Source organism: Taudactylus pleione, unplaced genomic scaffold (genome assembly GCF_031769625.1).
Source record: "Taudactylus pleione unplaced genomic scaffold, aTauple2 ptg000100l, whole genome shotgun sequence".
In the NCBI taxonomy this organism is placed as follows: Eukaryota; Metazoa; Chordata; class Amphibia; order Anura; family Myobatrachidae; genus Taudactylus; species Taudactylus pleione.
In genome coordinates this window covers 14,390,006-14,417,690 of record NW_028284502.1, presented here as the reverse complement: position 1 = coordinate 14,417,690, position 27,685 = coordinate 14,390,006, and the positions used below count along the sequence as shown (strand labels likewise).

At 44.2% G+C, this 27,685-nt stretch overlaps 1 protein-coding gene across 2 annotated transcripts in view; it reads right to left on the bottom strand.

Annotated features, from left to right (window-relative positions):
- Positions 1 to 27,685, bottom strand: part of TCP11L1 (t-complex 11 like 1) — a 41,584-nt gene that overhangs the window by 8,334 nt on the left and 5,565 nt on the right. The window contains exons 2-9 of one of the 2 annotated variants that reach the window (XM_088470443.1): positions 19,253 to 19,480; positions 17,729 to 17,861; positions 13,616 to 13,736; positions 12,574 to 12,794; positions 9,631 to 9,767; positions 4,663 to 4,832; positions 1,348 to 1,529; positions 360 to 532 (exon numbers count right to left, since the gene is read on the bottom strand). In XM_088470443.1, coding sequence (XP_088326569.1) covers positions 360 to 532; positions 1,348 to 1,529; positions 4,663 to 4,832; positions 9,631 to 9,767; positions 12,574 to 12,794; positions 13,616 to 13,736; positions 17,729 to 17,861; positions 19,253 to 19,409 — 1,294 coding nt within the window. In that variant the 5' untranslated portion in view covers positions 19,410 to 19,480. The remainder of the gene's footprint in view (positions 1 to 359; positions 533 to 1,347; positions 1,530 to 4,662; positions 4,833 to 9,630; positions 9,768 to 12,573; positions 12,795 to 13,615; positions 13,737 to 17,728; positions 17,862 to 19,252; positions 19,481 to 27,685) is intronic. The other variant, XM_088470442.1, reaches the window with a different exon arrangement.

Genomic DNA, 27,685 nt, shown 5'->3' with positions numbered 1-27,685 from the left:
GGGGTTCCCCTAGCTGGAACCCCCAAGAGCCCGCCGAGCTCCCCGGATCGCTACCGGTGGTCGGCGCCGGCGGGGGTGTCGGAGCGGTAGCATGGACGTCCGCTGGACAATTCTATGCTACCGCTCTTGAAGATCTTCAGGGGCTGTTATACACAGCCCCCCTCTGCGATGACCGGCTTCCGGCCGGGCACCTACTGAAAACTGAGGTGCCTTGGCCTGGGGGCGGGGTATAGGAGGGGGCCCGGTGCATCCTGGGAGGACACCTTTTAACTCTGTGGTGCCCATGGCTGGAGCCAAGACCTATACCCCAAGGTATCCCTGTGGATCCCTAAAGACCCTAAGGTAGAAATAGAAGTTACCTATTACTCGGTATATCTGGTTGGAAGGAGATGAGGCGCTCTGAATTTGTCCTTTAAGACCTTCCTCTTTCTCTATAGAGAAGGGCGTGGAGCCATGGTGACTGAGGCAGCCGTTCACTTCTACACATATCTTCTCACCAAGCATGGCCAGGGCTTCCTCTGTGTTCACACCACTAACCAGGGGATGGGGGGAGATGACCCGGAAACAAGAAAAATAGCGTTAATATCAACGGACTGCATTACTGGCTGCTGGATGTGTTGGAGCATCGCTTTACAGATACAAGTACGGTAATTATATAATCCTGTGTCTGACGGCGTGACACAGTGCTAACTGTCAATGACCACTCAGCGTCCTAATCCCTAACAGTTTTGCATTGTTATACATGGAATGAATGTAAAATCTGCTCCTGTGATACCATCTGGAAAACCGTATCCATTACAATGGGAAACCAGAAAGAAATGTACTTTTGCAGGGAAGGGAAGAAAAAAACCAAACAAACACACAAAACAAATAGAAAACCTATTATGTAATACCAGCCTTAAGGGATTTTACACCTCTGCGGCTAATGCTGGGTACACATTGACAGATATATTGGCTGATCAATTGATCGGACAATTATATTGTGTGCCCATTGGCCAGGGAGCACCAGCGATGTGTCTGTGAATGACATTGTTCATAGACATATCACGTCGGTTGTGCTGCACAGCCAATGGCAGATATATCTGTCTATCGTGCTATGTGTACGGGCGATCAGCCGACCAATCGTACACTTGCAGCAGCCGCTGGGACGGTGGCGTGGTGCGACCCCTTGCCAGCGGGACCTGCTGACAGATGGAAGATGATGGTTGTTCAGTGTGTATGAACAACCATCATCTGCTAGGTGTGTACCCAGCTTAACACTGCAACAGAAGAGATCTAATGCAATCACTGAAGTGCCAGCAATCTTTACTAATCGTGGCCAAGCACTGGTGCTATGAGTCTACTTACGGCGTTCCTACTCCCTTCAGTAAAAGCCTGATGAGACTCTTCATTCTGTCCACAAAGCCAGGAAGGCCGGAGACAGCAGGACCTGCAGCATTGTGTATGATCAGGAGCAACGTCCCCTGCAGGGTAAGCTGTGTCAGCTCCAGCTTCATCTCCTGGAACCGGATCTGGTCCATCACTACTGTCTGGGGAAGTAGAACACAGCAAACTACACATTATTTGTTGACCAAATGGTTCCTGCTTAGGTGTTTTAACCATATTATTTTGTATTCCAGAGTTTTCAAACGCCGCCATTACAGTCCAGGTTTTAAGTATATCCATGCTTGAGTCCAGATGATTAAACTAAATTGACTGATGTACTAATTAAGTCACCTGTTATAACGTGGACTGTAATAGCGGAGTTTGGGAACCTCTGTTATATACCCTTTCTCTTTATCAAAGCTATAATATTGCTGGCTGTCAGCCGCTGCACATGGTACTACTATACTTTTCTCTGAGCCGAATAGCGGACACAAACACTGCAGATGGGTTGGGACATTCCTCTTGATCAGCGGATCACCCAGATAAAGGATAACGTGGGCCCCCCACCCTGGATCTAAAAAGAGCAGCCACCACTGCCATGACCTATGTGAACACCCTTGGTGCAGCAGCCAGGGCAGAAAGCAAGACCCATAACTAAAGGTGATGGAATTGTACAACAGGTACAAAATGACACTGATTTCCAACTCAGACTGAAACATACAAATATTCATCCTTCATGTCCATGGACACCATGGGCCAAATGTAACAGGGTGAGAGCTTAGAAATGTGAGAGCTTAGCAGTAAACGCTCACACTTGTTATACTCAGTCCAAGAACCGAGCAGAGACACATGTTTTTAGACTCAAAAAAACTCACGATTTAAACTCTCATCCAGATGTTTTCCTATTTTGAAGATAAAACTCCACTAATGTGAGATTTTACTGCTAAACTCTCACATTTTCTTAACTCTCACCCTATTACATTTGGCCCCATAACTTAATCTTGCTGATGACTGACACAAGGACCCTCTTGAACCTGTACACCTGGAACAGGGATTTCAGGTTTAGAATAGTTTGAAAGAAACTATTGACTGGGTCAGGAAGAGATTCCTTCTGTTCCAGGACTTGAAAGACAACTCTTGTGGAAAGAAAGGACTGGAATGCTTCTCTTAGTAAAAAAATTCTGTTATGTCTCCAAAATCGGCGCTGGAAAATCATCTGGGCAGACATTTCAAAAGATTTTTCTTACCCATTCATCTGTGATGGAATCCAATGCTGGAAGAGCATACAGTACATGCTCATAACACAGGATTTCCCAAATGGGCAGCCAGCCCGTCATGCTGACTGTTTGGGGTCAATTAAATTAGCCACAAGGAGAGAGAGTTGACGTTGCAACAGCGTAAAAGCGCCAGCAACAGCAGCTGATCTCGCACCCTAACTTGTATTTTTTTGTACGCAGCCCTATTCTAAGTGGGATCAGAGCAATTGTAAGTGTGGCATATAGCCAACTTACTCGCAGGGCAAGCCACCTTGTTGCGGCTCCTTTGTCTGAAGGCTTGGTAGCTGGAAACGTGGCTGCCCTGTTTTCCACTTTTGTAGCCATCCACAAGGAATAGAGAACAAAAAAAAACGGGTTGGGTACGTCATCCAGACAGTCAGAATCTTGGCGGTCGGAATCCAAACAGCAGAATCCCGACGGTGAAAATGGCGGTGATTTTCTGTAAATATTCTAGGGCTAATCCTAACCCTCCCCTCTCACAGCTTAACCCTAACAATTCCCCACCACAGCCTAATCCTAACCAGCCCCTTTGGCACCCTAACCCTTCCATCTCGCAGCCCGACCGTAACCCTCCAGTCCCGCAGCTTAACCCTAACCCTCCCCCCATTACTTACAGTTTGAAGTTGCATTTTGACCCGTCGGAATCCCGCTGTCAGCATAGTGAGCGTCTGGATGCCGACTACAGCCTCAAAAAATAAAGCAAATACTAGTAATAGGGAGAAAGGATCTATTTTTCCGTGTGGCCAGGGAAATACACTATTTAGTTCAGGATCAAATAAGACCAACTGGGGTTCCCTTGGACTCTGCATCCGCCTTCTAAGCCCTGAACCAGATGGCACAGCACACAGAGACTGATAGCCTAGTCCCAATGAGCCCCACATCAATAGCGGCTTCCCCCAGATATTCTGAGACCTCCCAAATATGCTCCAAAGTTAGCAAATCTGATCTGGGTCTGTCAGATTCTAAACCTTCAGCCAATTGATCCACCTTTTCACTGCTTTACTGATTAAAGCCAAAGCTAAGCCGGATCTAAGGAAAGACCCTGTTGCCACATAAATCGACTTATGGGTAGCTTCAATATTACTGTTGTTCAGGGAACAGCATTTGGCCACTTTTGGGAGATTCCTATTTCACTCTATGCAGCCTGGGGGTACTATGATCAGGTTTATACAACATTTCATCTACCTTTTAAACAGAGTCTTAAGGTGGGTACACGCCCGATGAACGACTTAGCGGGCAGGCGCAACACACACTGCCTGATATATCGTTCGCCGGCACCATTTAACTTGCCGGTGTCAGCAGCTGGGTCCACTGGAAGCAGGTGGGTTTCTTACCTTTCTGAAGTGTCTCTGGTACTGGTCCTGGCCCAATAGTGCTGGAGGCATGATGATCCCAGTCACTACCTATGGAGGAAGTGAATAGGTTCGCACCAGAGGCGATCCCACAATGGGAGCCACCTGTGAGCAGGAAGAGAGACCTCCGCATCCCGCCCAATGGGGGTTGGAACATGGAGCAGGAGAGACACAGGGGATGAGCTGTAGAATATTCAGAACTAGAATGATTAGCACTGCCCCCTTCCCCATTGTTTGTATACTGGACTGGAGTAAACATCTTTTTAAATGCTTCATAATATTTAGTGGAAATACATTTGGAAAATAGTTTTTCGGTACAACCCAACAAACCATAAATGAAGAAAACAGATTTGACTTTATACCCAACTGGTCTGCACTGAATGATAAACTAGATTATAAACTATTAGTTACAACGAAGTTTTAGTTACTTGCCTCCTTGCATAACATGTCCTAGTTATTGATTAATGCTACTAGTGTAATTTTTCCTTTAAAAGTCATAAACTATGGACTGCAAAGACCCATATATATGACAATCACATAAATAAGCTTTTAGGAAACCCAGATGGATCTAAACTCCTGTTCAGTATACAGCAACCAGCACAATCTCAGGTGAGAATGCCCCTTTTGCCCGCCTGCAAGGTGATGTTTTGTTTGGTCATCGGTCATACCTCTGGGAAGGGCCTGTCCTCATGGTCCCAAGTGAGAAGTTTGATGTAGGCATGATTTAATACAGAGATGGGACATAGTGACCCAGAAGAGGCCCCCTCAGGTACAGAGACCTTTGCACACAGGTCATCAGCCGCTTCCTGAAGCCAACTAGTGGCATATTCCAAGAACTCTACAAAAACAAAAAAAAAAGGAATTTAAAACGGTTTCATGTAAAAAAAACGAAAAAAAAACAACAACTTGGCTCTATAAATATGTCATATAGAAGTGCAGTTCTGTGACCTCTTTCTGGACTCCATTCCCCTCCTAGCATCATGTAAGCACACGTCACATCAAGCCACCTCCCACACTACTCTCTCCATTTACACTCATCAATCAAGCAGTGAAAAGTGTGGAGAAGTGGACCGGTGCAGAAGTTGCCCATAGCAACCGATCAGCTCCTACCTATTATTTTATAGACTGCACTTATATAAATGCAACTTCAAAGCTGATTGGAGAAGTTGCCCATAACAACCATAGACCCCTCTGACCCTAGTGAAATTCACATTAAAAAGTATGCCCCAGCCAATAGAGAGTCACGTGTGGTGCCCCAACTGCGTGATGATACCTTCTGAAGAAAGCAGAGTAATCATTGCAGAAACGCGTCAAGGACTTGGTGCTCTGGAATCAATCACACAGCACTCAGCACTTTCAATCTCTAGAGCAACCACAAGCAACAGATACTTCAACAAGATGTTTACAAACCATCTACACCATTACCTCTACAACAGAACCGGTAATAACAGATGGAATACCACCACCACTCAGGTAGCCTCACTGACCGGAGGACACATACATCTGTGCCGTAAGAGTGCCTTGCCTTCTTATGATCGTCTTGACTGGTTTTGAACACCATAGAACAGTGGTCAGGAAACAGGGGTAAAAATTTAATTCCTGGGGGTAATGGACGGACAGCCGGGCATGCATAAGAATCATTCTATAATATAGAATGATTCATATGCATGCCCGGCTGTCCCGCAGGGAGGCTCTAAGCCGGACTCCCGCTGAGATGTTATTACCAGCGGGCGCCCGACTCCTTCCCTGCAGCACCGTGTTAGCTGGAGGCTGGAGTTCTCTTCTGAATTCCAGCTCTCTCCATGCGCACTATGGGAGATACTTCATGACGTCTCTCCCATAGTTCCGAGGAGCAGCCGGGCGGACAGGACGGTGGCGGATGCAGGAGCGGGGATTAAGGCAAGTGGGTTTTTTTTGTACAAGTGGCACTACAGGGGCATTATATGGGGGCACTACTATATGATTTCCTTCCTTTCAAATCAAGGGGGTAACGTCGGCGTATCTAAATATATTTGGGGGTAAAAGGTCAAAAAGTTCCCTGACCCCTGCCATAGAATGAAGGGCTGCTATACTGCTGTATATTAACATTTGAATTATAACAGACGTTTCATTTATGAGCAGGTGTGATTAGGATTCCCCATTCCACGGAGTTCAATATTCTCAACAAACAATTTATTTTCCCAGAATACAACGTGAGATTTAGTTTTGTTTTCAATTCACACCTATCTACTCTGAGTGCAACATTTCAACTCGTCTTCTAAATACTTTAGACTTTATTTTTTATTTTTATGTTGTGTTTTGTGGTTTTTTTATGTTGATTACATCATCATATCTTATTACTATTTGTATGTATAATATCTTGTAATATAAAATTTTGTTACATTTAATGCGCTACTGAGAGAATTGTTATTTCAATTGTTATTTATGTGCTAGTTTGTGGATTTCTCTTCCATGCCTAGATGCCCTTAAATGGCTACATTCGGCAAAATTGATATACGGAAGCAGATATACTGTGGCTACTCTCCAAAGAAAGTATTTCCGTTCATTACCAGTTCTGGATAAGACTGAGACGATGATTGTTCTATAATTACCGTGTGATTAAAGTCTAAAACTAAAGCAAACGGAACAGAAGGATCTGCAGTGTCCCCAAGGAATAGATTCACTTTTATTTTTTCCATATAATCAACCTGCGCTCCCCACTACAACTGCTTTGTACCAACTCATCAAAATTAAAATCAGACAAACAAAAAATAAAAAAAACACCCATTTGCTCATCACATGTTCAACCGTTTTGTTCAGGGAGACTACATGTGACAGCAATCCCCGCTGATCATCATTACATGTGTCGGCGATCCCCCCTAATCATCACATATCAATATGCTACAAAAATAAATACAAAAAACACGCAAAAAAGCCACCTCCACACTGTAGACTAAGCAGGCGTCAATCTTTGCACACTATGCTATTACCACTATAATCTGTTTTATAAAGAAACTAATTTTGTCATTAGTAAAGTAAATGAACTTCAAAAATGATGATTCTGGGGAAGATGATCAAACCTTCTAAACCAATAAGATTCTAGATATTTTATAGAATCTACTTGATTAAAAGGATCGCTAAAAAGGTGATTGGTTGCTATGGGCAGCTTCTCTAAGGTTCGATATATCTCCTTCTTATGCAGGGCATACACTCTACAATTATCTGTCAGATATCTGTCCAATCTGGCTGGTTGGAATGAAAATCTGGTAATGTATGGGAGCCAATGACAATCAACCATATGGTCTTAAACACTGGAAAATGGGCAAAAATGATTGGTCAAATTGGTTACATTAATTTGATTTACCCAATTTGTCTGGATGACCATTTTTGTCTGTTTTTCAGTGTTTGTGAGCAAATAGTGGATTGTCATTGGCTCCCATACATTCCAACCAGCCAGATTGGACAGATATCTGACAGATAATTGTATAGTGTATGCCCAGCATTAGTTATTCAGTACTAATTAGGAAGTAGCACCAAAAGAAGTATTATAGATGCATTATGATTCATTCAAACATGTTGGATGCGTACTAAATCTATTTTCAGTGTAAAGTTCTTTTTAAGTTCCTTAACGTACAGCACCACTATCTATGGGAAGTAATGGGTAATGAGAGCTGGTCAAACCCGAATACAGGAGAGGAGACTGGACAAAACGAGAATTGTAGGGGTTTGTGTTGTGAATGAAATAGGATTTAATTTCTCTTAACCAATCTGTACATAATAACATAACTCTTCCGATACATTGTAGGGATATGAGAAGATATCCTATAGCCTTATAATGTACAGCAGAGGAACTTTATACAAAATATATCATCATATCATTTAAAATGTTATTTTTACAAGACCGCTTCCTTATGGTGGAGTATACCGTTTACTTTTACGCCGGTTGTGCTCCTGTGTAGCAGAGCCGGCCCTAGGCATAGGCATTATAAGCAAATGCCTAGGGGCGACTCAGAATGCTAGGGGCATTCCAGGGCGGAGCCGGCGCAGCTACCCGCTCTCTCCCCCAGCGCGCTGCCGCAATCGGAGCAGTGGATGGCCAGGCCAGTCATGTGACCAGGATCCGCATCCGCCCGGCCCTTAGTCAGAATGAGCTCATTTTGACAGTCTATAGGAGGCAGTGGCGGATCCGGTTTTGTGGTGATTGGAGCGATCGCTCCCCCTAGCACAAACAGTCCACATCATGCACTGAGCTGAGCAGTCTGTGTTCAGCCTGTGCTGTGATCGGAGCCTGTGTAATGCACGGAGAACGGAGAGCGCACTACACAGGCACCGATCACAGCACAGGCTGAACACAGACTGCTCAGCTCAGTACACGATGCGGACTGTGCGATAGCAGGAGACTGGAGTTCTCCCCTGAACTCCAGATTCCGGCTCTCCCACGGGCACTATGGGAGAGACGTCATGACGTCTCTGCAATAGTTCCGAGGAGCAGCCTGGCGGACCAGAGGGCGGAGGATGCAGGAGCGGGTTTAAGGTAAGTTCTTTTTTGTGTGTGTGTGTGTCAGTGGCTATAAGGGCACTACAGGGAGGCATTACTATAAGGGCACTACAGGGAGGCATCACTATAAGGGCACTACAGGGGGGCATTACTATAAGGGCACTACAGGGGGCATTACTATAAGGGCACTACAGGGAGGCATTACTATAAGGGCACTACAGGGAGGCATCACTATAAGGGCACTACAGGGGGGCATTACTATAAGGGCACTACAGGGAGGCATTACTATAAGGGCACTACAGGGAGGCATCGCTATAAGGGCACTACAGGGGGAATTGCTATAAGGGCACTACAGGGGGGGCATTACTATAGTAGTATATACACATACACATTATTTTATATATATATATATATACACACACACATACATATATATATATATATATATATATATATATATATATATATATATATATATATATATATATTAGGGGTGAGCGGGTTCGGTTTTACTCGGATCTTTAAACGGCATTTTATTGGCTATCGCCTACCGTGTTTTGGATAGCCAATATAATAAATCCGAATTTGCGGTAAAGTGGCGATAAGAACCGAGTAAAACCGAGCCTGCACATCCCTAATAAATATATATATATATATATACATACACATACATATATATATATATATATATACATACATACATATATACATATTCAGCCCGGCACTCTGGATAAATTTACTGATAATCTCGAGGGTGCCCTCCTAGGATAATAAACAAATTCCCATTCCCAGGTGAACAGCCCCTCAGGAAAAAACAGGCGGCACTCCTCAGTCGTTGTAACAAAGTGATATATTGTCACAAATCACATAGGTTATGTTGATGCTTCAAGACCCATTGGTTTTTTCATTATGATATGTCCTGATGAAAAGACAGATGGGTTTTAAGAAGTCGACAGCACCTACTGAGGAGGGCCACCTGTTTTTTTCCTGAGGGACTGTTCACCTCGGAATGGGAAGTTGTTGGGGGGGCACCAGTCAAAATTTTGCCTAGGGCACCAAATGGGCTAGGGCCGGCTCTTTTGTGTAGTATCTATGCTCCACAAATATTTGCACCACCCAAAACACGAGTGTAAAATACAACACGTGAGGATTTCCATACTTGGCTGCTTTTCAAAAAAGTCCTGGAACTTCTTTCTTTCATACTCCACAGACTGCTGCATCAGGTGTGGCCGAATGGTGCTGATCGCAAAGTTCGCCATATCCAGTTTCATCAGGTCTAGGACCGCGAAGATCGCCCTGTGAGATAGGAAGGGCAGACGCTATTATTACCTCCTACACGTCCTACACAAAAGGTGGTGGCACAATATTTAGTAGCCTAGATGTTATTTAACCCTCGCACACACAGGGCTATAGTTCCAGGGAGACCCTGGAGACAGCATAAGTTTCTGAGTAGGAGAGCGGCTCCACCCCAGTGTAAACGGGGTTTCCTGCCAATGAACTCAGGGGACCTCTAAACATTGGGCCCAGTTCCATGTTGTAAAAATCAATATATAGAGAAAGTATACCCTGTCTCCAAATCATGTACTTCTAGTTTCCTGACACTTCTCAGCAAACATGTCAATTACAGAAAGGCTTGTCCGCCCACAGCAGGCTCCTATAATGTGCCTTATTCCCTCTGCTCATATTGGTCTTTAATTCAGGATGTTGCCGTTTTCATCGCCAAAGATTTTGCATTAAACAGTAAAACATGTTTAGCCTATAGTGATTTATGAGAGACTTATCCGAAGAGTAAAACAATTTTGAACACATACAAAAGAAATAATATTACCAGGTCTTTCTAGCGCCATGTACTGATTCCCAGAATGAGGGCAGCCTCCTATTTTCTATACTGTAGCTCTCTTTATGCATCTGACACACACGTCAATACTAAATATAAATCAACACCTGGCAACAATTATTGCACGGTTATCAAGGCAGATAATATTATACACAAAATGTTTCACACCACGCTGACAGGCCCAAACTGTAATCTACACTTGAAAAATACATACCATAAATCAAAAAAGGAATAATAACAGAAGAACAGAACATCATAGTGTGTACAGCGAGGCTGTCTAAACAACAGAGTACCAGCGCCAAAAATAGGGGGGGAGTGGATGTTCCAAGCAGTGATGCCAAGTACGAAGTCTCTGATGCTGGTCCAGAAATAAGCTGGTCATTTATCATTTACTGTTTCCGGGTGAAATGCGTGGTCTCTAGGGTATGTACTAATTGACCTGTTTGTTGAACAATGAGCGTGTGTCTAAAAACTACAGTATGTTCATTTTTGTAATGTGATTAATTTTTTGTTATTTTTTATTAAATACACAGTATCTTGGTTTACATTTTGGCAGGACAGAACAGGTCTAGGCCTACTAGCGGCAACGCATTCCCCCAAGTGAGCAGGCCAAGCTCTGCCCTAAATTGGCAACCTCAGCCTAGAGACTGCCCTACTATAGTTCATTAGAGGAGCGGAGACAGGGGCACCTATTGTCTCCCACTGCAAATAGATATTCCCTAAATGGAGGATAAAATGCTAACTTACAGACTGTAAGCTTGCAAGCAGGACCCTCATACCGCTTTGTCTGTATGTTATTACCAATTATTGTTTTGTTCCCAATTGTAAAGCGCAAATATATATGCTGGCTCTATATAAGTAAATGTTAATAAAGAAATAACTTAAGGCACTGCTTTGACTGTAGGAGGGGGAGAGGTTTGGGAGCTGGCGTGTTGAGAGCTAATAGTGGAACATTGTAGGATCATGGAGCCGGGTGCTAGAGATACTGAACAGAATGTGACAGGGGAAAAAGAGAGCGGGTGGTGGAGATGTGCAGCCGAGGCTTTAGAGGAAGTCTGGTGGGGGCAGGACGTGTACGTGTAGAGGGTGCTGTCATTGGTTAGTGTATAGGTACGAGGCACATGTTGTGATTAGGTGTAGTGGCTTTAGGGGAGGAGCTACACCCAATCACAACATGGGAGATGGATGTGTACGTGTAGAGGGTGCTGTCATTGGTTAGTGTATAGGTACGAGGCACATGTTGTGATTAGGTGTAGTGGCTTTAGGGGAGGAGCTACACCCAATCACAACATGGGAGCTGGACGTGTACGTGTAGAAGGTGCTGTCATTGGTTAGTGTATAGGTACGAGGCACATGTTGTGATTAGGTGTAGTGGCTTTAGGGGAGGAGCTACACCCAATCACAACATGGGAGCTGGACGTGTACGTGTAGAAGGTGCTGTCATTGGTTAGTGTATAGGTACGAGGCACATGTTGTGATTAGGTGTAGTGGCTTTAGGGGAGGAGCTACACCCAATCACAACATGGGAGCTGGACGTGTACGTGTAGAGGGTGCTGTTATTGGTTAGTGTATAGCTACGAGGCACATGTTGTGATTAGGTGTAGTGGCTTTAGGGGAGAAGCTACACCCAATCACAACATGGGAGCTGGACGTGTACGTGTAGAGGGTGCTGTTATTGGCTAGTGTATAGGTACGAGGCACATGTTGTGATTGGGTGTAGTGGCTTTAGGGGAGGAGCTACACCCAATCACAACATGGGAGGTGTACGTGTAGAGGGTGCTGTCATTGGTTAGTGTATAGGTACGAGGCACATGTTGTGATTGGGTGTAGCGGCTTTAGGAGAGGTACTCGTCCATGTCAGGGACCTCCTGTCGCTGCCACTCAGCTTTACTATTCATATGAACTCATTCTATAGCAATGTCGCACTCCATTATGTAAAACTGTATTTTAGTTAAGTCCTTGGACAAACTAGATGTAGAGGCAACTAACACAATAGGAAACAAGCGTCTTGTAATGGTTCAAAAAAATGCCATGTCGCGTCAGTCCTTTCTAACGCAGGTACGGGTTTGTAATAGGGCTGCATAGGTCTTGGCCCTAAGGCGGCAGAGTAGGACGAGTGGCATTCTGGCCACCGGGAACATGTTTGTATTGGTGTTTGCAGACTTATAACCTTATTATTCACATTATCCATTGTAACCAAATGTCATTATTTTGATGTATTTATTTTATGCAGATTGGACACTACTATTCTGAGCACTCAGTTACCTGAGTAAGGGCACAGGCGCTTTAATGTCCCGAAGCTTCTTGACTTCCTCATCCCGAGCTGGTGCACAGAGCGTCCCCATTATCCCTATGGTAAAGTCTGCCAGCTTGGGGATGTCCAGGGCTCCATTCTCCGCTTCTTGCTTGATGAGTTCCAGGTCCAGGACCTCATTGATCTGATTCCTCAGCCGTGTGTGGCCAGGTAACAGGAAAGAGAAGAGGGTCTTTTGGGAAAAAAATATGCATATTGTTACATTCTTGGTATCCGCTACAGTTTGCAAATGCTGGCCGTAGACAAGCCAATGCTAGCCACACACGAGCCAATGCTATCCCTAGACCAGCCAGTGCTGGCCCCACACGGGCCAGTGCTATCCCTAGACGAGCTGATGCCGGCCATACACGAGATAATGCAGGCCCTAGACGAGCCTATGCTCGACTTACAACAAGTCTGCTATAACCAGCATTTGTCCAGACAAGGGGGATTTCAAGAGCAGAGGGGATCCATGTACAGAGACCCCGCTTCCATACCTGTTGCTGGCTGCGCCATCTTTCCGGGGATATATTCGGACCGACGGAGCATGTGCAGACGTCCGGATGAGAGCAAAGACTTCGGTATAGTGCCAGAGTCTTTGCTAGCTCCTGCCACCGAATGAGCTTAGGAAAGGGCAACCGGAGTGGCAAATTGCTCAGTCCTGGGTGTATGGTGCCCCCCTGGGCAGTGCACTCATGATAGATATGCCAGACACATTTCGCCCCCCAACTATAGTAACTAGATGCTGTTAACATGCTGTGTACGTCAAGAGAACTCTACAGGAGTCATAGGTGAGCTATCACCACATAGAATGAATAAAAGGAATTAAGAGGGTACACTGGCTTCAGGATTTATTGGCTTGTACAGTCCTTCCTACATCTGTTACTAAACACATTTCCCCTCCTTTCTGGCTTCCTTCTGGCCTTTTTAGTCAGATCTTTATATAAGAAGTCAGTGTTGCCATGATACCTGGCAAATATAAATGCTTGGAGGGAATGGTGAAATCAATATTACCTCTTTAACTTCTCCAAATAGTATAATCATATGGTCATAAACTGGAGGGTCTTCACTGAACTGAGCTTCTAAGCAATCCCAGAATGCTTTATGTACAATGTCCCGAACTGTTCTTTCCAGGCTACAGGAAAATGAAAGAAGAGAATCCGGATGACTGAGGACCTGTGGTGCACAGTGAGGAAAGCTCTACCAATGCTAACAGTATCACATGACTAAGTACTAATGACATCACTGAGACCAGGGGAAGTGCGCTACTGGCTTAGAGTGACTATAGCTGGGTACACACTAAGCGAAGTGTGTACCCAGTGATCAGATGGGCCGACATATTGGGCAGCCGGTACACACTAGATGATCAGGTGCCTTGCCGTATCCCCCTGCACAGGATTGTCAGCCACATCGTCAGGTTGAGCTGCATGTACGGCCGACCTGACAATGCGGCTGACGACCCCACGGGAGCGTGCACCACCCGACAGTGGGTACACACTAGATGATTTCGAGAATGTCGTTCCGATACGTTGGAATCGGGCAAATCGCTCAAAAAATCGTCTATTGTGTACCCAGTGAGCAATGGTTCAGTCCACAACATGGCAGCATTCACTGCGTTATACAATGGAAGGGGTATTCCCTAGGTGCTGCACAGAGCACAATCCAGGCATGTAGGGGAAACAAATGTACAATGAAGAGTCTAAATAATGACTCTGCAAACAACAATCAGTAGGTGGTAGCTAGTGACGGACTCAATGCAATGCTGCCAGGCGATACGGTATAGCCACCCATAAAGTAAAACAGAGGTAAGTGAGGATGGCTGTAAAATGTACCTAAATTATATACATTAAATGCACTAACTGACTGTTCAGCAGCAATCTAATATATCTCAAGCAATAAACATAAAAATGAGCAAATAAAAATGATATAGGTGAATAAAATAGTTGGAGCATAGATTACAATGCAGTCAGTCACAAGGAACGTGTCTGCAGGTTCACATGTAGAGAGCTAAAAAAACTAAGATGTATATGAATGGTAATTCAATAATAACCAAATGGTAGGAACTTCTGGGGCCCCGTGAGGATGTAGAAACTCCAACTAGTGTTCACTCTAAGTGCAGGGTGCTGATCAGCTGATCAGGACCTGCAGAGTGAAAACTAGGTCCAAAAAGCAGCTTTATTTACGAAGCAGCAGCTTACTTCCTGGCAGGTTGCAGGCAGGGCCAGGCCAGACACACACAGCGACTCCCAGACCGAGTCCTCCTCCACAGCACCGAGAGCAGTGCCAGTGACAGTCCCACTCAGAGCCTGGCTGCAGGAGCCACTCAGATAGTGTCACTCACCGTCACCACGCAGCCTCGGCACCGGCAGGGACAGACAAACCTCTGCAGGCGGTTGCAGCTGTTGAAAGTGCTGGCGGGCTGGCGTTGGTCGACTTTGCCGGGGTGACCAGCCTGCCCAGGCCGGGTGCTCAGCGCAGCCTGGCTGAAAACAAATGTTTGCATTCGTTAGAATTCCGTAAATCCCGGGATCTGAGGTACTAATCCCGGGATTCAAATCCCCGCATTTTTGGACCAAAATCCCAGAATCCAGTCGATCCCGGGATTGGCCTCCCTGGTGTAAAGCGGGTGCCTCCGTTTCGTATATAAAGCCCTAGGAGTGAGTCTCTCCTGATTGAGGGGTCTATGGGCCTGATTCAGAGCCGGACGCAATTAGCGCTCGCTCGTCCTGAAAATAGGGGTGGCTATTCAAATGAACCGTTCGCTGTTTGCGGTCTGTGCACGCCTCTAGGTCTGAACGAGCGTACAAAACTTGCGGTCGTTTTTTGGGAAACTACGCCCCCTGGCCGCTCGCATCCTACGTCATGTCCGCTATTTATTAGATTAATCGAGTACATCGAACAGGGTATGAACTGCTCGCTATTCTTGTGGTTGGTTTTTGCTACCACAATCTTGCGAGCAGTTCTGGCTTAAAAAAAACCCAGTGACGTGGTCAATGACGCTGCTGTTTTAAATATGCACACCCATAAAACGCCCGTTATGACCTTTAAGCACGCCTGCGATCGGATCTCCACTCCCCGTTTTCAAGCACCTTCCCCTGTTACCACCCACATACGCCTCATTCTGTCACTCAAATTAGCAGGCAATCGCTATTTTGCGAGCACATGAATTTCGGCCGCACTGACAGGTTCGCGCATGCGGATAACGATCCGTACGCATGCGCAGTTGGGCAAACATCGCTCGGAGCGAATGAGCTGCCGCTTACGAGTGGCTCTGAATCAGGCCCTATGTACGAAGCCTTGAAGAGAGATAAAGTGGACAGAAATAACGTACCAACCAATCAGCTCCTAACTGTCACTTTGCAGGCTGTTTTTAATTAAATGACTGTTAGAAGCTAATTGTTTGGTACTTCACCTCCATCCAAGGCTTAGTACATAGACCCCTCAATAAGTTACTAGATCTGATGTAGGGTATTGGGATCCTTCCTGGGAGACCATTTGTAGCACACTGAGAACGTCCGGATGTGTGTGTCCTCCTTGACTGCGGCCTGTGCAGATCAGTGTGGGATGGGTGCTTGAGTTCTACTTGCTAACTCCATACAAGTAACCCGACTATAAAGAGGGAGACGGTTTTGGCGTTACTGAAATGTATGAACAGCAGTGGCTGTAGATCCATTATCTTTATGGTAACAAACATGGATGATCTCTGGCCAAAATAAACATGCCTCCCTTGACATTTGTAGAAAAATGAAGCACAATTAAATACATAAGGGCAAGGAAATCACTGTTGCATAAACCTTTTCCCTTTTTACAAAAACATTTCCTCAATGTACACCCGTCAGGCCGTCTCTGATGCGAATAACAACTGTATTATAGAAGGACAATGAGATTTCTATACTGTGATGTGTCCTGGTGTCTGGCACTAGGATCACATGAGGAAGACAGCTGTGTGCAGGTAAATGTTGGGGAACAGCTGTTTTTCCTAAGAAGGTATGTGAGTTCCGCCTCTTGTATGCCAGCAGGACAAAGAGGCTCTTGAGTATAGACAAGAATGTGGACTCTATGTGAATAAGATGACACGACTGTTGGGACAGATTTTATCTGAGCTGTGCGCAATCTTTTGCATACAGGTCAAAACTGCCCTTGCAGCTAATCTCATTTTAATAAACAAATATTGGCAAGAAGCTGTTGGGAATTTCAGTAGAACACTTTAATAAAGGAAATGTACAGCTGGTCTGATCTACAGATTTGTTTTCTATTATGGTGTTTGAATGCAGTAATCAATCATAATCTCTTTACATTTTGAAGTGGGCCGTCTGTAGCCATTAGATAATTAGAATACGCACAAATCGATTAACATCGAAACTGACTACAGCGAAGATCTTGCAGATCACTCAGCAGCTCCCACAATCTTGAAACACTTAAGGTAGGTACACACCTAGTAGATATATTTGCAAATCGAGTGATGGTCGTTCATACACACTTAACGACCATCAGCTTCCAAGCAGCAGCAGATCCCGCTTGTCGGGGGGGGGGGGGGCTGGGGCGTGTCTGCCCCCCTCCCCGCGGCTGCCACTGCATGAGTGCGGGCGGTCGACAGACTGCCTGTACACACTTGCCGACGTCATTCAGACATAACGCTGGCACACACTGGCCGATAGGCACCAGATACAGTATATTGGCCGATCAATTGTAACGTCTGAGAGCCTATTCGTACACTGGGCCTGATTCAGACCCGCTCGCAAGCGCTATGCGCTCACAAGCGGGTCGATGGCCAGGTAGTGCACACGCCCCGGAGCGAGAGAGAAATTCTCTCTCGCATGCACGGCCGACGGAATGACCATGATGCCGGCACACAGGAGCACACATTTTGCATACACACTAAATGATCCGGACGATTTATTGGTCAAATTTGGAATATCGTCCAAGAAATCATCTAGTGCGTACCCAGCTTAAGTGTAGGAGTAGCTTACACTGTTTGCTGATGAAGAGAGAATGTCATGGTTACATCATATTAGTTACATTGTGTCTTCAGGGGATGATTATATGTTTAGCTAAACTGCCCTTATTTATCTTTGGCATTTTGAATTAAAAGTCTCCCGAATACAGCCTGGTATCACCACATCTTACCTTCCCTGAGAGAACTCCATGGGTTTGATCTGAAATTCTTTATTGACCACAATCTCATGAGCCAAAGCCATGTTGTTTACCCCTTTAGCGGCATCCACGAGTTCCTCCACGGACACAAACCGAGGGGGACTGGCTGGAACACAAACAACGTAGTCAATACAAACTCACAGTAAGCATACACTGTATTGCTCGGGTTACAAACTGGGCCAGTAATTATAAAGAATTTTGCCTAAGTTATATGCTATTTAAAATAATAATAATAATAATAACAACAATATGTAAATTAAGAAGAATTATGCTGTCAAAAAAAAATTATTAACAATTTTATTGTTCATCCAAATAACTGTTAATTACCAGTAGAGTCTGTATTTAAGAATTTGGGCAAAATTTACTAAGCAGCGATCTGACTGCGGTTTCTATTCTATTCTAAACCCCGGGGGTTTGGTGGCGGTTTTGCAGCGGTTTCTAAATGACAGCCCTGTTCTATTCTAAAATGTGTTTTGACTGTGGTTTGGCGGTGGTTTTGCTTTCTGCAGATTTACTAAGGCCAAAACCGCTGCAAAACAGCCATCAAAACACATTTTAGAATAGAATAGAACAGGGCTGTCGTTTAGAAACCGCTGCAAAACCGCCACCAAGCCCCCGGGGGTTTAGAGTAAAATAGAAACCGCCGTCAAACCGCGGCTTAGTAAATTTTTCCCTTTGTCTGCAATGGAACATCCTACCAATTATAGCAGATGCTCTCTGTGTAATAGGATCCCTGCCAAGGGCCCCACAATTTTACTGGATTGAGTAGTGACTAAAATTTGGTAGAACCATGGTGTATGTGGACTGGACCCGAGGCCATCGGATCAGGTGCCACATTGTCAGCCATCTTAACTACCATAGTCCGGAGAAAAGACTTCAGTCCTCCAGTGGAATGCTGGCGGCCCAATAAAACGTTCTCCAAAATCCTAAACAGGTTGGACATTTGCTAAACACTGCAAATAATCCAATGAGAACACATTTTGTGTCTTCTGTAAATGGTACTAGAACTACTGCTGTCTATGAAGAAGCATCTATGTTGACCTAATGATCTATAGTAATGCAAAACCAACAGTGACACCTGCAGGCTATTTGAATGTAGTACACTTTAGTTAGAAAAGCATCACTTTATTCGTAGCTTCTGATGATTTTTTTTTTTTTTTTTTTTAGAAGAAGCTTGTCCTGATAATCAGAAAAATCCCTAAAACAATCTTGGCCACAAGTAAGTATATCTATTCCAGGAAAAGTCCACTGTCTTTCCAAGGCACAGTGGTTAGCATTGCTGCATTACAGCACTAGAGTCATGGGTTTAATTTTATCCAGGGTCCTATTTGCATGACATTTATATGTTCTTCCCGTGTTTGATGATGGTGTTATACAAATAAATATAACTTGCTAGCACTAAAGCTCCCAGCGATCTTTGAAAGCCTATTGGAAAATGTGTAATAAAGCATTTAAAGACAGATCCTTAATGCTGCTAGATCTGAAGCTTTTTCTCACCCTGGGGTGTGTTTCCTCTGTGGGGACTTGGGGTGTTTTGTCGGATTCGCTCACAGACAGATTTCTCCGAGACATCCGGTCGGGCACTACGGCTGGCTCTGCCGCCATCACCAGACGATTCTTTCCCGGACTGAGACTTATCTGGTTCAAGAGGCATGGTCCTGTTATTCAATGTCAAGGGAATTCAGATTAGTCCTCGGCTATGATCACCGTCCTGTCTGCCTACGTCTGTAAGATCCATGACACAAAATAGTGTAAGAAGAGTCTATTTGGCAGTGTACTAGGGACTATCACTACCAAATACTGTATAGTTAAATCAACTAAAAATAAAAACAAACGTGTTGCTGCTATAGCGGCTTACAGTCAGGTGCATAAATATTGGGACATTGACCGAATTTTCATATTTTGGCCTCTATTCGCCACCACAATGGCTTTGAAATGAAACAAACAAGATGTGCTTTAACTGCAGACTTTCAGATTTAATTTGAGGGTAATGACATCCAAATCAGGTGAACGGTGTAGGAATTACAGCGCTTTCTATATGTGCCTCCCACTTTTTAAGGGGCCAAAAGTAATGGGACTATCAACTCAAAAGCTATTTCATGGACAGGTGTGGGCTATTCCCTCGTTATTTCATTATCAATTAAGCAGGTAAAAGGTCTGGAGTTGATTCTAGGTGTGACATTTGCATTTGGAATCAGTTGCTGTCGACTCTCAATATGAGATCCAAAGAGCTGTCACTATCAGTGAAGCAAGCCATCATTAGGCTGAAAAATCAAAACAAACCCATCAGAGAGATAGCAAAAACATTAGGTGTGGCCAAATCAACTGTTTGGAACATTCTTAAAAAAAAAAGAACGCACCGGTGAGCTCAGCAACACCAAAAGACCCGGAAGACCACGGAAAACAACTGTGGTGGATGACAGAAGAATTATTTCCCTGGTGAAGAAAAACCCCTTCACAACAGTTGGCCAAATCAAGAACACTCTCCATGAGGTAGGTGTATATGTGTCAAAGTCAACAATCAAGAGAAGACTTCACAAGAGTGAATATAGAGGGTTCACCACAAGATGTAAACCATTGGTGAGCCACAAAAACAGGAAGACCAGATTAGAGTTTGCCAAATAACATCTATAAAAAGCCATTACAGTTCTGAAACAACATCCTATGGACAGATGAGACAAAGATCAACTTGTACCAGAGTGATGGGAAGAGAACAGTATGGAGAAGGAAAGGAACTGCTCATGATCCAAAACATACCACCTCATCAGTGAAGCATGGTGGTGGTAGTGTCATGGCGTGGGCATGTATGGCTGCCAATAGAACTGGTTCTCTTGTATTCATTGATGTGACTGCTGACAAAAGCAGCAGAATGAATTCTGAAGTGTTTCGGGCAATATTATATGCTCATAGTCAGTCAAATGCTTCAGAACTCATTGGAAGGCGCTTCACAGTGCAGATGAACAATGACCCGAAGCATATTGCAAAAGCAACCAAAGAGTTTTTTAAGGCTAAAAAGTGGAATGTTATGCAATGGCCAAGTCAATCCCCTGACCTGAATCCGATTGAGCATGCATTTCACGTGATGAAGACAAAACTGAAGGGAAAATGCCCCAAGAACAAGCAGGAACTGAAGACATTTGCAGTAAAGGCCTAGCAGAGCATCACCAGGGATGAAACCCAGCGTCCGGTGATGTCTATGCGTTCCAGACTTCAGGCTGTAATTGCCTGCAAAGGATTTGCAACAAAGTATTAAAAAGTGAAAGTTAGATTTAGGATTGTTTAGTTTGTCCCATTACTTTTGGCCCCTTAAAAAGTGGGAGGCACATATAGAAACCGTTGTAATTCCTACACCGTTCACCTGATTTGGATGTAATTACCCTCAAATTAAATCTGAAAGTCTGCAGTTAAAGCACATCTTGTTTGTTTCATTTCAAAGCCATTGTGGTGGTGAATAGAGGTCAAAATATGAAAATTCTGTCAATGTCCCAATATTTATGCACCTTACCGTATATGTTGCAGGGAGTAAATGTTAGCTAGTTGGTGTTCGTGGAGGGAAGGGCATGGTTAGACAATATCCTCATGTTACCTTGTCAGACTAGTGTGGAGGAATTCGCTGGTGCTCTGCTAATACCAACATTTAAAATAGCAATTTTTCAAACAAAATACATGCTGACCAGCATTCCTTCCAGGGGAAAAGGTATCAACACAACCTGTAACTGTGAAGGGCGATTAGGCAATTCTAAACCTCACTGACCACAAATCATAGCAGGCTTGGGCCCAACATGGCCACGGATCGTGGTTATTACCAGCAACACAGTACATCAGATGCCCGTTGTGAAACTGGAGGAAAAATGACTTCACAGAAAGGGTAGTAGAGACGTGGAACAGCCTCCCATCAGAGGTGGTAGAGGAAGCCAGTAGAGCAATTTAAACATGCTTGGGATAAGCATAAGGATATCCTTACAAAGAATTGAGGATCACATAGGGTTGAGGTTACCAAAAGGTTAAAAAGGGGCAGACTAGATGGGCCAAGTGGTTCTTATCTGCCGTCAAATTCTATGTTTCTATGATGGTAGATAAATGCGGTCGGACATTGTGCTGATTGGTTGGTACTTTCTCTCTCTCCAAGCTTTGATAAATCTCTCCCAGTGTCCCCATTTTAAAAAGAACAATAGATGCATACTCAACAAAAACTGTAACCACATCCATTGTTCTGCATACTAGACACAAACCTCAGGATCTGTTCATAGTCTATACCTTTTATTATAGATATTAGGAATTTATGTTAGTCCCGCCATCTCATGCACTCTGATTGGCATCCACCAAATCAGTGTGTCACACTGCTGCTGCACGCCACCCACCCACACAGATGTGTTTCAAACTTAGGGGTAGATGTACTAAGCCTTGGAGAGAGATTAAGTAGAGAGCGATAAAGTACCAACCAATCAGCTCCTGTAAAAAAAAATTAAAACAGCCTGTAAAATGACAGGAGCTGATTGGTTGGTACTTAGTACAATCTCCCCCACAATCAGAGCGGCCAGGCAAAATTCTCGGTCTGCCTCTCACCTATCCATATAGTGTGAGGCCACAGACAGCCGGCCCCTGCTAGGCTAATTGCTTCGAATAAAAGTGCTTATGGAAGAGATCAGGTGACGCATTCTCTGTACAGGCTGCATAATAGGATTGGCACTGCGTATATAAACGTTCATAATAATCTCTTACTATTTACATTAGATAACTGAAAATAGAATTAATAATGCTTAGCGTGCTTCGGACAAAACTGAAATGGAAAGTTAGGACATAATATATTATACTGTAAAGCTCTCAACACTTCTAAAAGGCCACGTAAGGACATTTATGGAATTTATTATGCATTTTCCATGAACACAAGATATAACTTTGAAAACACAACTATATGTGTAATGCAACAACATAATGACATAAACGAACATAAAAAAAAGTGAACATTCTTAGGCATCTAAAAGCCAGGAGCCAAATGGCCAGTAAAGCAGCCCATACACGGTGCGATAAATTAGCCGATCCGACGGATTGGTAAGATTTGGCTGCTATATCGCACCGTGTATGGGCATGATGTTGGACCGAGCGAGCACCCGTGGGGTCGTACATCGCACCCCCTGATCTTACTGTAGGATCAGTCGATCAGGAGATGTGATGTGCGATCCCATGCAGCGCTATGCAGGTGGGGGACAGGGGAGCCGGCATATCGGGTGGTCGGCCACCCGATTACACCGTGTGCTGGGACCGCCTGATATGTCGGACTTCGGATCCCCCATCACGTCGCACGGTGCATATCACACAGCGTAAGGCCAGCTTTACTCTATAGCACAGGTTCTCAAACTCGGTCCTCAGGACCCGAAACAGTGCATGTTTTCCAGGTCTCCACACTGAACCAAGTGAAATAATTAGCTCCACCTGTGGACCTTTTAAAATGTCAGCGAGTAATGACTACACCTGTGCATCTGCTAGGTGACCTGCAAAATGTGAACTGTGTGGGGTCCTGAGGACCGAGTTTGAGAACCACTGCTCTATAGGGATCTATACAGCAAACACAAAATAGGGACAGGTGGATTTTGGATCAAAACAAGGTAATTTCTTATTTATCACACAGTTATACAGTACCAGCAGGTATTACCAGCCATACATGGACAACAAGACCACTATACAATATGGCCACTAACAGGGAGGACAAATCTGGACGAGAAAAACGCCCGGATCAGTTCTGGACCAAGAGGGGGCCTAAGACATACAATTAGAAGATAACCAAAGATAAATGGACATCTTCAGCTATGGGTATCCAATACCTTTATGTTTATACTAGGGATGTACAGGCTTGGATTAGTTTGGATTTTCCCGCCAAATTCAAATTTTTCCCGCCAAAAATCGGGTCTCAGAAAGAGGCAAAACGTCATCTTTCATGGCAAACATCATCATTCCTGGACAAAAGTGCATGAAAGATGACGTTTTGCCTCTTCCTGAGACCCTATTTTTGTCGGGAAAAATCCGAATTTGGCGTGAAAATTCGAACTAATCCAAGCCTGTACATCCCTAGTTTATATTGTAGTTCTCCTTTTAAAAATTTACATAGTGCAGTGTAGACAAATTCAGCAATTTTATCTCGTAGAAAAGTAATCATTATATCATTTGTGAGGAAATCATGCAATTAATTCAGTCAACAAGTAATTGTGAAATACCATCTCCAATCATGTTGTGATAGCTCTCTGTCTAGTGTTTGTAATTACCATTTATAATAGTGGCCTTGATTTTAAAGGCTTGTTATTGGTGATTATAGTTGATTCTACATAAATATTGGGACACTGACCAAATTTTCATATTTTGGCCTCTATTCACCACCACAATGGCTTTGAAATGAAACAAACAAGATGTGCTTTAACTGCAGACTTTCAGATTTAATTTGAGGGTAATTACATCCAAATCAGGTGAATGGTGTAGGAATTACAACGGTTTCTATATGTGCCTCCCACTTTTTAAGGGGCCAAAAGTAATGGGACAAACTAAACAATCCTAAATCTAACTTTCACTTTTTAATACTTTGTTGCAAATCCTTTGCAGGCAATTACAGCCTGAAGTCTGGAACGCATAGACATCACCAGACGCTGGGTTTCATCCCTGGTGATGCTCTGCCAGGCCTCTACTGCAAATGTCTTCAGTTCCTGTTTGTTCTTGGGGCATTTTCCCTTCAGTTTTGTCTTCATCACGTGAAATGCATGCTCAATCGGATTCAGGTCAGGGGACTGACTTGGCCATTGCATAACATTCCACTTTTTAGCCTTAAAAAAACTTTCTGGTTGCTTTTGCAGTATGCTTCGAGTCATTGTCCATTTGCCTGAATATGAGCATATAATATTGCCCGAAACACTTCAGAATTCATTCTGCTGCTTTTGTCAGCAGTCACATCATCAATAAATACAAGGGAACCAGTTCCATTGGCAGCCATACATGCCCACACCATGACACTACCACCACCATGCTTCACTGATGAGGTGGTATGTTTTGGATCATGAGCAGTTCCTTTCCTTCTCCATACACTTCTCTTCCCATCACTCTGGTACAAGTTGATCTTTGTCTCATCTGTCCATAGGATGTTGTTCCAGAACTGTAATGGCTTTTTTAGATGTCTTCCTGTTTTTGTGGCTCACCAATGGTTTACATCTTGTGGTGAACCCTCTATATTCACTCTTGTGAAGTCTTCTCTTGATTGTTGACTGACACATATACACCTACCTCCTGGAGAGTGTTCTTGATTTGGCCAACTGTTGTGAAGGGGTTTTTCTTCATCAGGGAAATAATTCTTCTGTCATCCACCACAGTTGTTTTCCGTGGTCTTCCGGGTCTTTTGGTGTTGCTGAGCTCTCCGGTGCATTCTTTCTTTTTAAGAATGTTCCAAACAGTTGATTTGGCCACACCTAATGTTTTTGCTATCTCTCTGATGGGTTTGTTTTGATTTTTCAGCCTAATGATGGTTTGCTTTACTGATAGTGACAGCTCTTTGGATCTCATATTGAGAGTCGACAGCAACTGATTCCAAATGGAAATGTCACACCTAGAATCAACTCCAGACCTTTTACCTGCTTAATTGATAATGAAATAACGAGGGAATAGCCCACACCTGTCCATGAAATAGCTTTTGAGTTTATAGTCCCATTACTTTTGGCCCCTTAAAAAGTGGGAGGCACATATAGAAACCGTTGTAATTCCTACACCGTTCACCTGATTTGGAGGTCATTACCCTCAATATAAATCTGAAAGTCTGCAGTTAAAGCACATCTTCTTTGTTTCATTTCAAAGCCATTGTGGTGGTGAATAGAGGCCAAAATATGAGAATTCTGTCAATGTCCCAATATTTATGCACCTGACTGTATATACGCAGAGACAACTGGTCAATTGAAGCATGTATTAGCATCTTTAGGCATCCCTAATTCTACAGCAACTTGCATGCTAGAAGCATCAGAGCAGAGAGCAATACCCCGGGCAGGATAGCGGAACTGCACGGGTTGTGACAGATGCAGGGAGAGAGCTGAATGCCTGCATACTGCGGGGGGCGTAGCCAGACACTGATGCTGGTTTGGGGGCAGAGCCGGGGCCGCACGATTGCGTCATCGTGGCCCCGCCCCCTCTTCACGATGCCAAAATGAAAGACATGGCGAAGCAGGGGACGGGGCCGCGATGACACGATTTAGGGCGAATTGCGTCGTCGCCCCCTGCCGCTGCGGGGATTTCTATTAGTGGACGGGGGGGCAGGCGGCAGCCGGGAGGATTGCCTGCCTTTCCAGGGAGTCGGGAGCGGCACCCGATATTCGGGAGGCTCCCGACCAAATCGGGAGGTTAGGCAAGTCTGAAGTAGATACATACTTAAAAATATTGTGCCATATTTAAAACAGCTCTCTCTTGAACTATCTTCATGGGTCTCCTGTATGTGTACCCACATTGACTTCAAGAAGTTGTACCATAACATGCCTATGTAGTCTGTGATGATGCCAGTGATATTACAGCTTATGCAAGCACAGAACAAGTGCAATGCTTGAAACTTTAGTAGTAACGTGGAAAGGGGGTAGACACTATGGGGTTAAATGTATGTGATACCACCAAGAAAATCTACTTTCACTGTGGCAACAGACAAGCTCCCAATGTCAATTGAGTAGAACCCCAAAATTAGACTCACTTGGGACAAAAGAACAGTCTCTTCCTAGTATGAGAACGCAACTGTACAATCAGTGTTGTACAGTAAGTTCAGATTCATCCCTTTTACCCTTTGAAACTGTTAACATTAAATAAATGGGTAGGCCACTCAAAAAGGATTTGTCTATCCTGGAATTAAATACAGTTTCAATCATTAAGACTTGCAGGGCTCTGGGCTCCTTTGTACCCTCATGGTAACTGTAATGTACCAAATAAACTGTGATACCAGATTGTAGCACAATTGGAGATGACTATAACTCAGGCAATCAAAATGACAAGACTTGTGTTTCTGACCTATAACCAAAGTGAAGGAGGGTAACAGTAAATTACCTTTAATATCAGTACAGGACGGTTTACTTAGACAATCATTGCACAGTGCACACTGCCATGTTTCTGCAAGTCCATCTCCCAACTCAAGTCACTGACTTGGAACTATGAAGCTCATTCAGACCCGCTCGCTAGATGCTTTTGCTCTCTCCCAACGTATGCAAATCTAATGGACACCCAGCAAGGCAGACAATCGTACGGCAAGGCATTAGCACGCCCACTATGTCTTCGTGTGCGATCAATTTGTGTATGCAGGCGCCCACCAGCCATTCTGAAGACACCCACTTGCGCACGTCGTCTCCTGGAAGTGCATGAAGACCTTGGTACATCGGGTACCATCAGATGTGCTCGCCGCGCTTGAGGTTGACTATAACTTGTCGCAAGCACTGCGATCACTTCAGTGTGAAATAAAACCAGGTGACGTGTACTATGACGCTGCCTGTTAATTATGCACGCCTTTGTAATGGCGTTGAAACACTCAGTTCGCACCTCCACTCCCCGGTTTCCAGTGGCCAGCCCCTGTTACCACCCACAAACGGCCTCTCCTGTCACTCATTCTGCTGAGCTGTCTATGCTGGGGGAGCGAGCACTTCCCAATCTTTCGCAGTGGTTCGCGCACGCGCATTGCGATACATACACATGCGCAGATTGCAAATACCACACACATACTGTACATATATTTTCGGAATATTTTAGCTCCTGGTACCGAAATATCTAAACTCGCTGCAATGTTAGGAACAAAACTGCTTTTGATATGGTTTAACTTTTCATACAGCCACTTCATCTGGGCAGAGTATTGTCCTGGCAACAGAATTCTGTATAGGATGTAAAGTTCCTTATTAGTCATATAGAAACCCAAATTATTATTGATGTCCAGGAGGAGAC